The following is a 13,238-nucleotide window of genomic DNA, read 5'->3' as shown; positions in this document are numbered from 1 at the left end:
AGTGTTTTGCTCGCAGTGCTCCTTTTGGTGATAATATTATTTCTTTGCGTTGTAAATTTACTTAATTAGCTATTTATTAAACCAATCGTGTCTTACTACTTGTCTGTTATATGTCCTATTAAGTAACTAACATTCTAAGCAGTTAAAAATATCTAAGACGCAAAGGGGGACGCAAGCGCTCTAAATATAGCTATAGACAACAACATGTACAGATCCGGATAATTTTTATTCCGAATTAGAACCGATAAAAAGATCTTCAAAAACGAAGAGTTGCCTACATCATGGAGACCTCTCCAGCAGTAGTCTTTTTCAAACCGACATGGATTCGGTCTCAGTGTTTCATACTAACAGGAAACATATCAACCAGGGCATTCTAGGCAGCACGTCCAAAATAAAACCTCTTATAATCGTCCCAGTGCATCGTGTGACTAATCTGACCAACCAGAACTGATTTTATGTGACCCGCTAAATGTCATACCAGTCAGGCCGGGACCTTTTTTTGTTCATAACACTAAAAATGTACGAGACGAACCAGAATGTTGAAACTGATCGAAGCGATCAAGTCCCCGTTCTGGCAGTGTCATCTAAGTCGCGGGATCGCTTCGAACTTTTATTTTGGTCGAAATTAGCCGGTCTCGGTTTAGTTTCGAAAATGTATATTAACATTCGACTCCCGCTCATGTTGATACTAATTTTCTTGTCAGGTCTGTTGTGCTAACAGTCAGCGTATTAGAGATAACTCATGATAGGTCCACCATGGCTCAATTACACATCCGCATCAGTGACGCAGCCTAATCACGGTCAACACGCTAGTCAACTAATCACATGCCTGCTCGAACGAAAGCCCGCGCAACAATGAAACAAGCCAGCAAGCAGACGGAAGACAATAACAGTTCTTTGAACCCCTATCAAATAAGCTCACCCAGGCTTAATAATTGCAGTCAACGGACGTTATTGTTGCGGAACGGTTTGCTGGAAGAAGAGTACATAAAGACTGCTACCGTTCATCAGTCTGAGAGCGGGGGAAGAACAGCTCACTGCCTAGCGGGAGGGGATGGGTGTGTTATGATCGGAGCAACAGGGCCTTGAATCATTGCAGTCAACCGCCACTGTTGGTGCGGAGCGGTTTATTGTCGCAAGAAAAGGCGTAAAAAAACAAACTACCAACGGAGAATAGTTCAACGGTCTGAGAAGAAAGGAAGAAAAGTGTACTGCTGCTTATCGGTAGAGAGGGGGGACGGGAGTCGGGTGGGGGGGTGTGGGGTGGGGTGTGGGGTGGGGGGGGTGGGGGGGTGGATCATGGTCCAAAGCAATCGGAGCATATGTCATTGCAGTCAAAGGCCGCCATTGTTGCGGAACGGGTTGTTGGAAAAAAAGGCATCAAAATGTACTAGAGGGGGGAGTGTGGATGATGTTCGGAGCATCAGGAGATTGAAGAGCTATCAAAGTGCCTGGCTGGGGCCAGTCGATTTCAGTACCGCTACGTATAACCTTTTCCTCACAGCCGAAGGCGAGAACCGATTTGAACTCGTCCGATCGATTAACGAACGAAGAAATAGAACCGATTTATACTCGCCTGGCCCAATCACCGTAGCCAAAGCTCGCCGAGGTTCCCAGAACATCCGAGTTCAAACAAATACAACAATAATCTAACTTATATTTCAAGTTGTCACATTCAAAACAAAGTGAACCCCTTATAATGCAAGCGTTTGTCAACGGAACAGGCCAAGCCTTTGTGCCCAGCTCTTCCAGCCCTGTGATACAAGCACTATGATACAGTCACTATTAATACACGCTTCGTGACCAGAGAACGTAAAGTCAAACCCAGGCAGCAACAACAACGACCACGGACGATCTGAGCGACTGCACACTGATACAGGCTCCCGTGACCCAGGTCTCTTACAAGCAAATACTTTTGGGCCAACCCTGAAGCTTGTGCCGTTCAACCTGACTATTACGACCACCCAAGGGACCGACCAAAAGGGTTCGTTATAGACAGGTGGTTGCTGCGGAAATTGGAATTATTGAAGACAATTCGTCTGGGATCTTTCAGAGAGGTCGTCGTGGGCAGGGGGGTCACTTTTGAGAGGTGATCGAAGGGGCAGGTTCGACTGTAATACAAATTCCTGTGCAAAGCCAAGCAGCAACAACAACGATTCTGCGGCGAATACATACTTTGTTCTCAACCATAAAGATCATGCAACAAGCTCCTGTGTCCAGAGCAAGCACAGCCAAAAGCCAGGCAGCAACAACAACGACCAACAGATGATCTGAGTGACGGGGATCAGCCTGCGCAACGACCCAGTCTGCGTTCCACCTCCCTTCTATCCCCTTGCGCTCCGTTAAATGAACTTAATGTCTTCATCTCTCATTTAGCCGCGGCGTGCGACGAGAAATAATGGAGATAAGTACTAGTAATGGGGCGCTCTGGGATCAATATTCTCCACACAACAGACGACCGCTTCATGTATACACAGTGGAACCCATCATTTAAGACCTCCGAAAATCTGAGAAAATCAGGCCTTAAAAAAGTAGGGAGTGTCAAAGTGGAGGCACATTAACAGAAGTTACGAACATGAAATCTGAAAAAGCAGGGTCGTAAATGAAGATAAGTCTTAAATCGGCGGGTCTTAAAAGGGGGGTTGGGCTGTACGCAGCTCCAGGGAGAAGGCGGGTGTGTGGGGTGGGGTTATGATGTGCGTGCGACAAGCTGGTCCAGATCCACTAGTGGACATTGGGGCTGACACTGATATGACGTCGGTGGGTAACTTCGCGCATACAAAGACCCAAACTCTTCAGTTTCGACTAAAATGTCTCACGAAGTCGTGTCACAACGCGTTAAACTGATGTCGCTTATGAATATAACGGTGAAAAAGCTTTTCGTGTGTGGGTTTTGCTTTTCTTCCCCGAAAGGTATGCCATAGAAGTTTAAAAGGAAGAAAAATAAAACACAGAATGAAAGGTATCACAAGAGATCAGGGACACGAGGCGGCTACAAAAATATTCTGCGTGGGAGAATAAAGCTACGGTCTTTGCGAAGGTTATTTTTTTCACCACAACAGAAACGGGAAAAGATATGTATATATACGAAGAGAAGCGGCAATGTTGAAGATAAAAATATCCAGATACAGATAACTGTGCATAACAAGGTCAGAGAGAAAAACGAAATCATACTTTATTTTGCGCAGATAGTAGGCCTAACCACAAGGTCGCCATTACAACTCTGTCTCTCTCTCTGTCTCTCTCTCTGTCTCTCTCTCTGTCTGTCTGTCTGTCTCTCTCTCTCTCTCTCTCTCTCTCTCTCTCTCTCTCTCTCTCTCTCTCTCTCTTTTCGTCCTCCTCGCCTTCATAATATGCCCTTTTCATTAAACTGTAAAATTTAAATACAAACACAAAATGCACGGAGAACCACAAACAAACTAAATGTCTTTAGCAACACCCGTGTATACGTGACATGCCTTCCTTGTGCATACCACAGCAGGAGCGCTAGAAAGTGATTAACGTTTAATGTAGTAAAAATAAAGTTCAAGTGTGTGTGTTATAGTCTAGATTCCACTGTCCCATTGTTTTATCACCGACAATTTGGTTGTAATGTAAGGTATATCTTTTAAACATATATAACATTATATTCCTTCGGTTTTTTTGTTTGTTATTTACTAAACAAAAAGGAAATTTAGTAAATAAAAAAAGCGTCAACATTACAAATAAATGCTAAATTCGGTTAATACTTAATGCGCTATTCATGGAAACAAAATCAAAACAAAAATAGCAACACAATCTCAAGACCTAAAACGACCAATGCCAATAATCCCACACACACACACACACACACACACACACACACACACACACACACACAAATAGCCAAGAACTGGTTTGCTCTTGTTAAATGTTAACAATGAGCATGAAAAAAAGAGAGATAGAAGGCGAGAGAGGGGTGTAGAGAGGGAAGAGAGAGAGAAGAAGAGAGAGATAGAGCAAGAGAGCGAAGGGGTAGAGAGGAAGGAGAAAGAGAGAGAGAGAGAGAGAGAGAGAGAGAGAGAGAGAGAGAGAGAGAGAGAGAGAGTGGGTGAGAATGAGAGAGAGACCGCGACAAACAGAGAGAGCCATAGACAAAGAAGAAACGAAACAGGAAAACCTCATAACTCAATACTAATTAAACTTGCCACCATTCCACAACAAACAGACAAAGAAAACCTCATAACGCACAACCACGGAACAATAAATATTCTAGTTGCAGCCGTACGCCGGTTGCACCTAACAGAAAAGCAATTAATGCGGTTACCGAATATAACATTTTCTAGAGGGAGACGCCAGTGGCCATAGCACCTCAATTTCCGAGAGAAGAAACCTGCCATTGTTCCCAAAGGGCGCCTCCATTATGGAAGTGTTAATTAGGGTTCACATCAATTGTCACACCAAACATCCTTCTACATTTGAGATGTTGTGAGAAAACCGAAGCTTTCCACAATTAGCAATTATGAGCTGTGGACAGGTACATTTGTACAGAGCCACAATACGAAGTCTGATAAAAGGGTGTGGGTGGTGTATGCGAAAATTAGTCATTTGATATACAAGGTGTGTGGGTGTTTGGATACTTATTTTCGCCCTCGTGAGTGTCTTGGTTTGTACAAATATTGTAATTGTAAGACAATGTGCGTAAACTCTTGAATGCTTATATATTTATCTCATTGCTAGTATTTTTTTTATTAATTCCTTCTCTTGTTAGCATCTTGTAATGCATACTTCTATATCAACCGTTCTCAGCACTGAGGTGCAGTTGATGTCGACTTAGGTTAATTTATTAAACACGGATGCTGTTCAATATATAAGTTTAAACTGGCTTTGTGTTCAGAGGTTTGCGGCGACTTCGGACAGTAGCTAGCTGGTACCTTCTAGTTATATACCACTCAAAAGAATTCAAGGGACACTTTGAAAATTCTGCACCAGGAACAAAGTATTTGGACTTTGACATTTAAGTTTTGTCAAGTTTTAGATAACTCAGTTGTGCCGATGAAGCATTGGTGAAACCTTCACCAAAATGTCGAATGAAAGAAAAACATCTGGTAAAGGAGGGAACCCCCTTTTTCAAGATTCAGGAGACAATCTAGGGACTGCTCAAGATGGCCAAAAACGCCTTTCGCACTCGAGGGTTTGTTCTTTAAAGGACTAGACTAATTTCGGAGAGTCTCCTATTTTACTGGCTGCCTTTTGCGCACCAAGAACTTGTCTTGCTGTGCTGAGCATATAGCTATCAGGTTAATTGTTCTCCAGCGCAGAGATGTTTAAAAAAAATGCCCTTCACACATTGACTCGACCATCAAAATGTGACATATAGTGAGCAAACCTGAATTTCGAAGAGACTCTTTGAAATTTGTGACCCTCCACCACGAAATGAGTCGCATGTCACCTCGCGCGGTTCTGCGCGCGCTAGGCTTAATATAAGTCCGGGGAGTGTCTGGTAACAGTGTGAGGGTCACCTTAGTCACAGGCTTATACCTCAAACAGTTTTCGTTATTTTCTAAAACGGTTTTCACCACTGGATAGAGCATAAAAAAAACTCTTTAGGAAAATGTAAATATATGAAAATCATGCAAAGGTGACATGCGACTCATTCCGTGGTGGAGGGTCACAAATATGAAAATCATGCAAAGGTAACTTGCGACTCATTCCGTGGTGGAGGGTCACATTTAGTCTTGTCTGACCTGAATTGAAGACGCACGCGTCTCGTCTCCCAATAGCATCTGAGATTGTTTTCTTGGCTGGCTCATGTGGCATGAATAACAGTCAATTTTCACTCGACAGGGCATCAGATAGCCAGACACCTTGTCAAGTGGAAATTGGCTGTTTATCATGCCATATGAACCATCAACGCGGGCGGGGATGTAGCTCAGTCGGTAGCGCGCTGGATTTGTATCCAGTTGGCCGCTGTCAGCGTGAGTTCGTCCCCACGTTCGGCGAGAGATTTATTTCTCAGAGTCAACTTTGTGTGCAGACTCTCCTCGGTGTCCGAACACCCCCGTGTGTACACGCAAGCACAAGACCAAGTGCGCACGAAAAAGATCCTGTAATCCATGTCAGAGTTCGGTGGGTTATAGAAACACGAAAATACCCAGCATGCTTCCTCCGAAAACGGCGTATGGCTGCCTAAATGGCGGGGTAAAAAACGGTCATACACGTAAAATTCCACTCGTGCAAAAAACACGAGTGTACGTGGGAGTTTCAGCCCACGAACGCAGAAGAAGAAGAAGAAGAAGAACCATCAAAAGACATTTTCTGAGAGGACTTTGAGTGACGTGACGCTCACGTCTTTAGTTCAGGTCAGACACCTATAGAGTCTAGTATTAACCGTCTGACCTATGATAGTAATTAGTGCGGCTGTTGTGATCTGCAGTAAGAGGGCAGTATCAATTATTCTGATTATGGGCTTCGTCTTCATATGGTTGGAGTTGTCGTTTTTGTTTGGCTGCATTTTGTTGACATTCAGACCGTCTATGTGTTTATGGCCTGCAAATATATAGCCTGGGGGTAAATTACCAATTAATACTTTATCGACTAAGCGGCTTATCTTAACCCATCTTACAGTTTTTCCCATGAAAACACCTTTTTTCTGACTCATGTCAGCATTGGTGCTTTGTATAGGATGTTAAAACGTAGCACTGAGCCCGGTAACGTTGGGCCCAAGCTACGCCATTTCAAATGAAAATGACAAGCTAAATCAAGACTGGACAATGTTCACAGAACACGCAGGTTTCATATATGCGTCATGAGGGCGAGAACTAATGTCGTAATAGCAACTAGTGGCTTTTTTAAATAATGGAATTCTTCAAAACAAAATCCTATTCACCCCGGCAAACAGTCAGGGTGTCTAGTATTGGTATGTGACCAAGTAGAGCGATGGCCTTATCCAAAGTAAAAAGCCTGGCAAGATCTCAGATGGTGAGCCGAACTGTTCTCGCGAGAAGGAGTGTGCCTTTAAATTGAATTAAGAATTTACTCTCCAGGCGTACTAGCCTACAAGATGTAGGCTTATGTCTGCCTGAGAGTATGACAAGAACAACTTTTGTCAAAACAAAAAGCTACTGTGATACTACTAAGTACGCACGAAAGTGGCGATAACGTTTCACTGACAACAAAACCTTTATCATAATTGTTCGCCCTTTTTTGGATGGAAAACCTAATGAACGAATACCGGGGGCCCCTTGCAGGTGGAGGTCAGAACTTCTTCTTCTCCTTCAGCGTTCGACGGTTGTGTCCCTCATACACTTAGGCCTGCTGATCGTATCAACTCGCAGGTTTGGCGCAGGTTTTCCACAGTTGGGGGTCAGAACGGGATGTTACACCGGCAAAAATGCTGGACAAAAATTTCAATTCGTTTGCTTGAGATTGGAGTAAGCGGCTTAAATCTGAAACGCTCGAGCACCCGCCTCTGTACAAGCCGCTACAAAATATTAATATCTTTGCAAATCAGAGCATTCAAATTCTACCGTTGGGGGAAAACACCCACACTAATGCTCGCGTTGCTGCAGATGTCGGTTTCTCATCAGAAATAATCGTGGAAATGTGCGGGGTTTGACGTCAGTCGCCGTAATGTGATCATTGAAGCTTAGTTTAAAAGTGTTAACCTTTGTTTTGTACTTATTATGATTGCTTAAAATAAGCTTTATATGCTTGAGTTAGTAATCGTAAAATCCATGCATTGTTTCTTGTCATGATAAAAATTGAATACAGTTTTGTTTATACCAGTTTAAAAGTATATTACTCACCATAATAGAATTAAGTGTAAATACTGTTCTTTCATTCTCATTTAATTGTCCTAAGCGTGAACGCTGCACTTTTATTTCATTGGTCTTAGTATAAACGTTGTACTTTCATTTCCATTTAATTGTCCTTAAGTGTAAAAGTTATACTTTTGTTTAAGTTTAATTGTCCATTAGTGTAAACGTTGTCCTAAGTGTAAAACGAGATACATTCCTTCCGTTTAAATAACAATGTGCTCCAACACAAATCTGCACAACCTTTCACAGAGGATATAAGCATCCTTGGCGCCCTGATGAGAAACAAAATATTGCAAATGTTTAGTTGCAGCTGACAAACAACACAATATGTTCCTTCAGTCGACCAATAAAGCACACCTTCAAGCATTATCACTGCCTTGTTGGTTACACCAAGCCCATTTCCTTCAAGTCTTCGACGAACAGCCATGGTAATAACATTAGTTGTACCCTTATGTGCAGAAGAACATGCGTCCATCTTTGCAGACATAGACTGCACCGGGCACAACAGTTTAGCGAATGGACGGTAATCTTCAAGCAATAGTTCGGACATTAAAACGCAATAATGAACGAACGAGCACGGGAAAAATGGAGTCACCTCTCACCACCATCACTGCCAATGATGCTAGGAATAACCAGAATATAAGGGACCCTGTGTTCTGGATGAGTGGGTTCAGATTAACTTCTGATTTTTAATCAACCAGCATAAAGTGTTATTTTATTAATCATAAGTTTTAAAACAAAACAAATTATGAGCGTTATCTGATTCTTATTATCTTCCAATTAAACTTTTAGGCAAGAAAATTATCCTCTTTCTGTAATATTTCAAAACAATCAATACCATGATTTTTCTGTCGCCTTTCTGATAATCTGCCCTTCAGGCAAGAAAGTTAAGTACTGTCTGCAACCGGCTGTAATTTTTAAGTATATACAAAGACATGACGCCAGTAATTTAGTGTCTGAGGATTCCAGAATGCATCACACCTACACATTTTCCTCATGTCTCTGATCAAGGCATTTGAATGCAAGCTTTGTGAACCAGACAAAGGTGATTTCACCACAAGATATCAAGCCAGCACCGAAATAGACCTTAACGCAAAAAGGTAGTGGCTATTCCATTATAGAACAGTGAGTAAATGCACCATTTGTATGCAACGCCCGCGCATGCTTGCCGAGCGTGAGTGCGTGAGTGCAACAGACGGTCAGGGTGTATAGATTCCGATCCTGCATGATGCCCCATAGCTAAGCAAACCGGACCCCAAGGTGCAAGTATAGTGCGCTTCCCGAGCAGTGAACAGTACATTTGTATCTAAGTAACCGTGCAAGGAAACAAAATATTGCGTAGGGCACGTAATATAAGCGTTCGCTTAAGTTCGTGTCCCTATTGTTTCTCGTTTTATTATTCTATCGTGTTTAATTGAATAAAAGCTTGTTTAAACGAAGGAAACAAAAAACGAGAGAGCATGGAAGAGAAGGTGTTCAATTAGGTAACAGTGAAAATGTACAACCCACAGCATGGAAAAACATTTATTTGTTTCTCCAAGCTCTGGTGAATTCATGTTTAATCATGTTTAAAAGGTAGGTTGGTGTCATAGAATGTTATGTTCCGGACGTCTGGTAATAAGTTCTTATATCATTGGCATGTAGCTGTACTTTTCGATTTAGCTCGGAACACACTAACCATTGTACTTTTTCTACCTTTTCTAGAACCAAACAGAGCCTCATTGGCGCATGTTATGGCGTAATCTTTAGCCTTTGTTTAGGTTTAATCATGATCGGCACTTGCAGTCACATAAAGATGAAGTGCGCCTTATAGCACTTTTGAAGCAACGTTTTGTCTTTTTGTCGCAGATAAGGATATAAACAATCGAAACAGTCACACAACTGTCCAATAGATGACTACACATACCCTTATTTTAGTGTTGCCAGCCAAATGAAACTTTACGCGGGTTTTCAACTCGTATTTCCCGACTGAATATGATAAATATTTCCTGTAAAAACGATCCAGAGATAAATATGGTCTGGAACCAAATACAATGTTTTACAACTGTCTTCCGTGATCAACCCAATGCCTTCATGAAAACTACCAAAGATAGGAGAAAAAACTCTCGCTCTCGTCGAAACTACTAGACCTCTATATTGGCTTTTAATGTAATTATTTCACGTGCAACACGTGATCGGGCACATCCGCATCGCTTACTTCGGCTGTTCCCGTCTCACACTAACCAACAGGGACAATGATAAAAATTACCTCGTCGCAAATTTGTTGTGTTCGACTCCTTCCAAGAAAGTGATTGAAACTTGGTGATTTTCTAAATGGATAGATACCCGACGCGTGTCTGAAAGCCAAGGAGGATCTGTACAGGTATGAGGTAGCTATCAAACTCTGAGAAGATAATGAAAAACGCATCTTTATGTGCCAGAAAGTGAGGTTTGCTGACTGCACAGGTCAAACTACAATTCACAAACTATTCCGTTTTCACGTTAGTACTGCTCTTATGCAATACCCTTTCCCCTCAGGCTACAAACAAAACTTCTGTAGTTTGACGGCAAATCCAGAACTTCACTGTCCACTATTTGGGAAACACGCTATAGCATGAACATTCAAGCCAATGACACTTTTTGAGAATGTCGCTGGCATTTTGTCCTCAGTTGGGTAATTGACGGTCGAAACTTAAACCCTATACAGATGGAGTTCAGGATACGGTTGAACGCCGCATGACACAATGATAATTATACCCCTGGGTCGGATCAGTCTCAGTGACTACCATCAGGAACTGGAAGAAGATAACTACATTGTCTGAGAACAAACGGAGAAACAGGTTCAAGAAGAAGTCAACAACTAAGTTAATGAGGGAAAGAGAAGAACTCATGATCAAACTTGGAAAGGACGCGAGGGAAAAACGGGAATTAAAGTAAAACCCAAAGAAGTCTGAGAGCAGACAATTGTACACGGGAGGGCACAAGGTACGTATTTCTTCCCGAGAAAGCGATTGGCGCCCTGGTAGGTCAATTGGTAGAGCACTGGGTTTGTGATCTTCGGGTCACTGGTTTCAATCAAGGCTGTGACGGACACGGGTCAACTGTTTGTGCAGACTCAGAGGCGGTATCCATGTCCCACCCCCGTATTACCACAGTGACACGTAAAAGATTCTGCCATATATGCAGGTGGCGGATTGCACCAAAACACGCACATCGTGCCTAAACACGCACACCGTGCCTAAACACGCACATCGTGCCTAAACACGCACATCGTGTTTAGGTGCAATCCGCCACTTGACGGAAATCAACAGTTTGGCTGCTCCCTGTGCAAAGTAGGACATTTTTGTTTGTTTGTTTGTTTAACGCCCAGCCGACCACGAAGGGCCATATCAGGGCGGTGCTGCTTTGACATATAACGTGCGCCACACACAAGACAGAAGTCGCAGCACAGGCTTCATGTCTCACCCAGTCACATTATTCTGACACCGGACCAACCAGTCCTAGCACTAACCCCATAATGCCAGACGCCAGGCGGAGCAACCACTAGATTGCCAATTTTAAAGTCTTAGGTATGACCCGGCCGGGGTTCGAACCCACGACCTCCCGATCACGGGGCGGACGCCTTACCACTAGCGACTAGGCCAACCGTGCAGGTCAAAGTAGGACATTTACTGAATTAATTTCACAGACGGTCTGAATGCCTCCAGGTACTTCGAAGGGAGTTCTATCCTGGGCTGGTCGGAGAAAGAACTAAACGGTCCGTGAAAAAGAAAGGAATGGCGTAGGGCGGCACACGACGAAAGGAATGGCGTAGGGCGGCACACGACGAAAGGAATGGCGTAGAGCGGCACACGACGAAAGGAACGCGACCAAGCCGGGGCGCAAGGGCGGTATAAGAAAAGAGAGGTGTGATGATGATGATGATGATGATGATGATGATGATGATGATGATGATGATGATGATGATGCTGATGATGATGATGATGGCGACGACGATGATGACGACGATGATGATGAGGTGGACGATGTCGATGACGACGACGACAAAAACGACGATGAGGACGATGATGATCCTGATGATGATAGGTGATTCATTGCACGGTGATGCATGGTTGTGGGATGATCCATTTCTCTGGATAAGCAACCATTTCACTGCCACAACCTGGACAGAATGTACATGCTTTTGATACATTACTCATCAGAGTTGTTATCTAAACGAGACTTACCTACAAGATGGCAGCCAGGTGCCTGCCAAGAATGATGCACAGCTGACGCGCTGCTGCTGCTACTGCTGCTGCTGCTGCTGCTGTCTGCCGCACACTGTTCCAAGTGTCCACACACCAGAAAACACAACACTGTCATCACCGAGGAAAAGGTCCATCTGTGTCGCCGCGATGTCTTCGCGTGTCTGTGACAGTCTCTGAAACCCTTCGTCAAACACGACTTCATGTCAGGAGATCGTTCGAGGAAGCGAGGTCACTCTGTAGTTAGGTGTTGGCGATAGGATTGTCTCCCCTTTTCACAACAAAAGTTCGACGAGAGGTCGCGATAGAGAAGACAAGATGTTTAAATGGTCCAAGAATTGGAATTTTGACAAGCACAACGATGAAAGTTGACTGTGTCAATGTTGTCAGTTGGCTTTCTCAATGGCACGATTGTTGTTCAAGTGGTTTTACTACGCTACTTCAACGTGCTAGCAAAGACTACTCTTTGCCTGTTACAGCCTCTGGTCTTGAGATAGTCGGTGCCTTCTTCTTCTTCTTCTTCTTATGCTGTTGCGTGTAAAGTGTCAACAGTGTTCTCCTCGGAAATCCCTTGTTGCATTTACAACTTAGGTTGACAGCGTTTGGTTGTTGATCGGGGTAGTAGTTTGGTTGGTCTGTTTGTCGGTTGGTACGTTGTCCGGGATGCTTTGTTGTTTCGCTTGCTTATAGAAAATTGCTAATATTCCTTTGTGTTGTTGCTGTTTCTGCTTCTGCCTGCTTCCCTGAAAAATAAACACAGGAGAGGATAAGCCATGTTTTACCATTTTGTGAAAGAAGACGAAGAAGCTCTCCCCCCCCCCCCCCACACACACACACACACACAAACGCTCTCTCTCTCTCTCTTCTTTCGAAAATCCCAGGTTCATTTTACGGGATATATATCAAATTCAAGGTAGACATCTTGGTATTCTGAAGCAAATGTTTTCAGTGCATAATAAGTAAACATATTCGTAGATATCGAATCAATCAACAAGAGTGCCATCACAGCCGATGCCTTTCTAGAACATGCGTATTGCCTTTATGACATATGTGTCTGTCCGTCCGTCCGTTTGTCCGTCTGGCTGGCTGACAGTCTGTCTATCAGTAATCGGTCACTCCACGCTTCGCTCTCTCACGAGGCCATCAATGTTAACGCAGAAGTTGTCTGTTCTGTCCGGGAGGTACCTTTCTTCCTTGAGAAAAACTGTCCCTACACAACCTCCCTACAACGTGTGTA

The 13,238-nt window shown here is 43.4% G+C and overlaps 1 protein-coding gene across 1 annotated transcript in view; it reads right to left on the bottom strand.

The window, feature by feature from the left end:
- LOC138952370 (thyrostimulin alpha-2 subunit-like) overlaps positions 1 to 12,740 on the bottom strand; it is a 56,993-nt gene extending 44,253 nt beyond the window's left edge. The window contains exon 1 of the mRNA XM_070324026.1: positions 11,984 to 12,740. Within this exon, the coding sequence (XP_070180127.1) occupies positions 11,984 to 12,206 (223 nt within the window). The 5' untranslated portion in view covers positions 12,207 to 12,740. The remainder of the gene's footprint in view (positions 1 to 11,983) is intronic.
- Between the last annotated feature and the right edge of the window lie 498 nt (positions 12,741 to 13,238).

The sequence above is a fragment of the Littorina saxatilis genome, linkage group LG17, assembly GCF_037325665.1.
Source record: "Littorina saxatilis isolate snail1 linkage group LG17, US_GU_Lsax_2.0, whole genome shotgun sequence".
Lineage (NCBI taxonomy): Eukaryota > Metazoa > Mollusca > Gastropoda > Littorinimorpha > Littorinidae > Littorina > Littorina saxatilis.
This window is presented reverse-complemented; position numbering and strand designations above follow the sequence as displayed.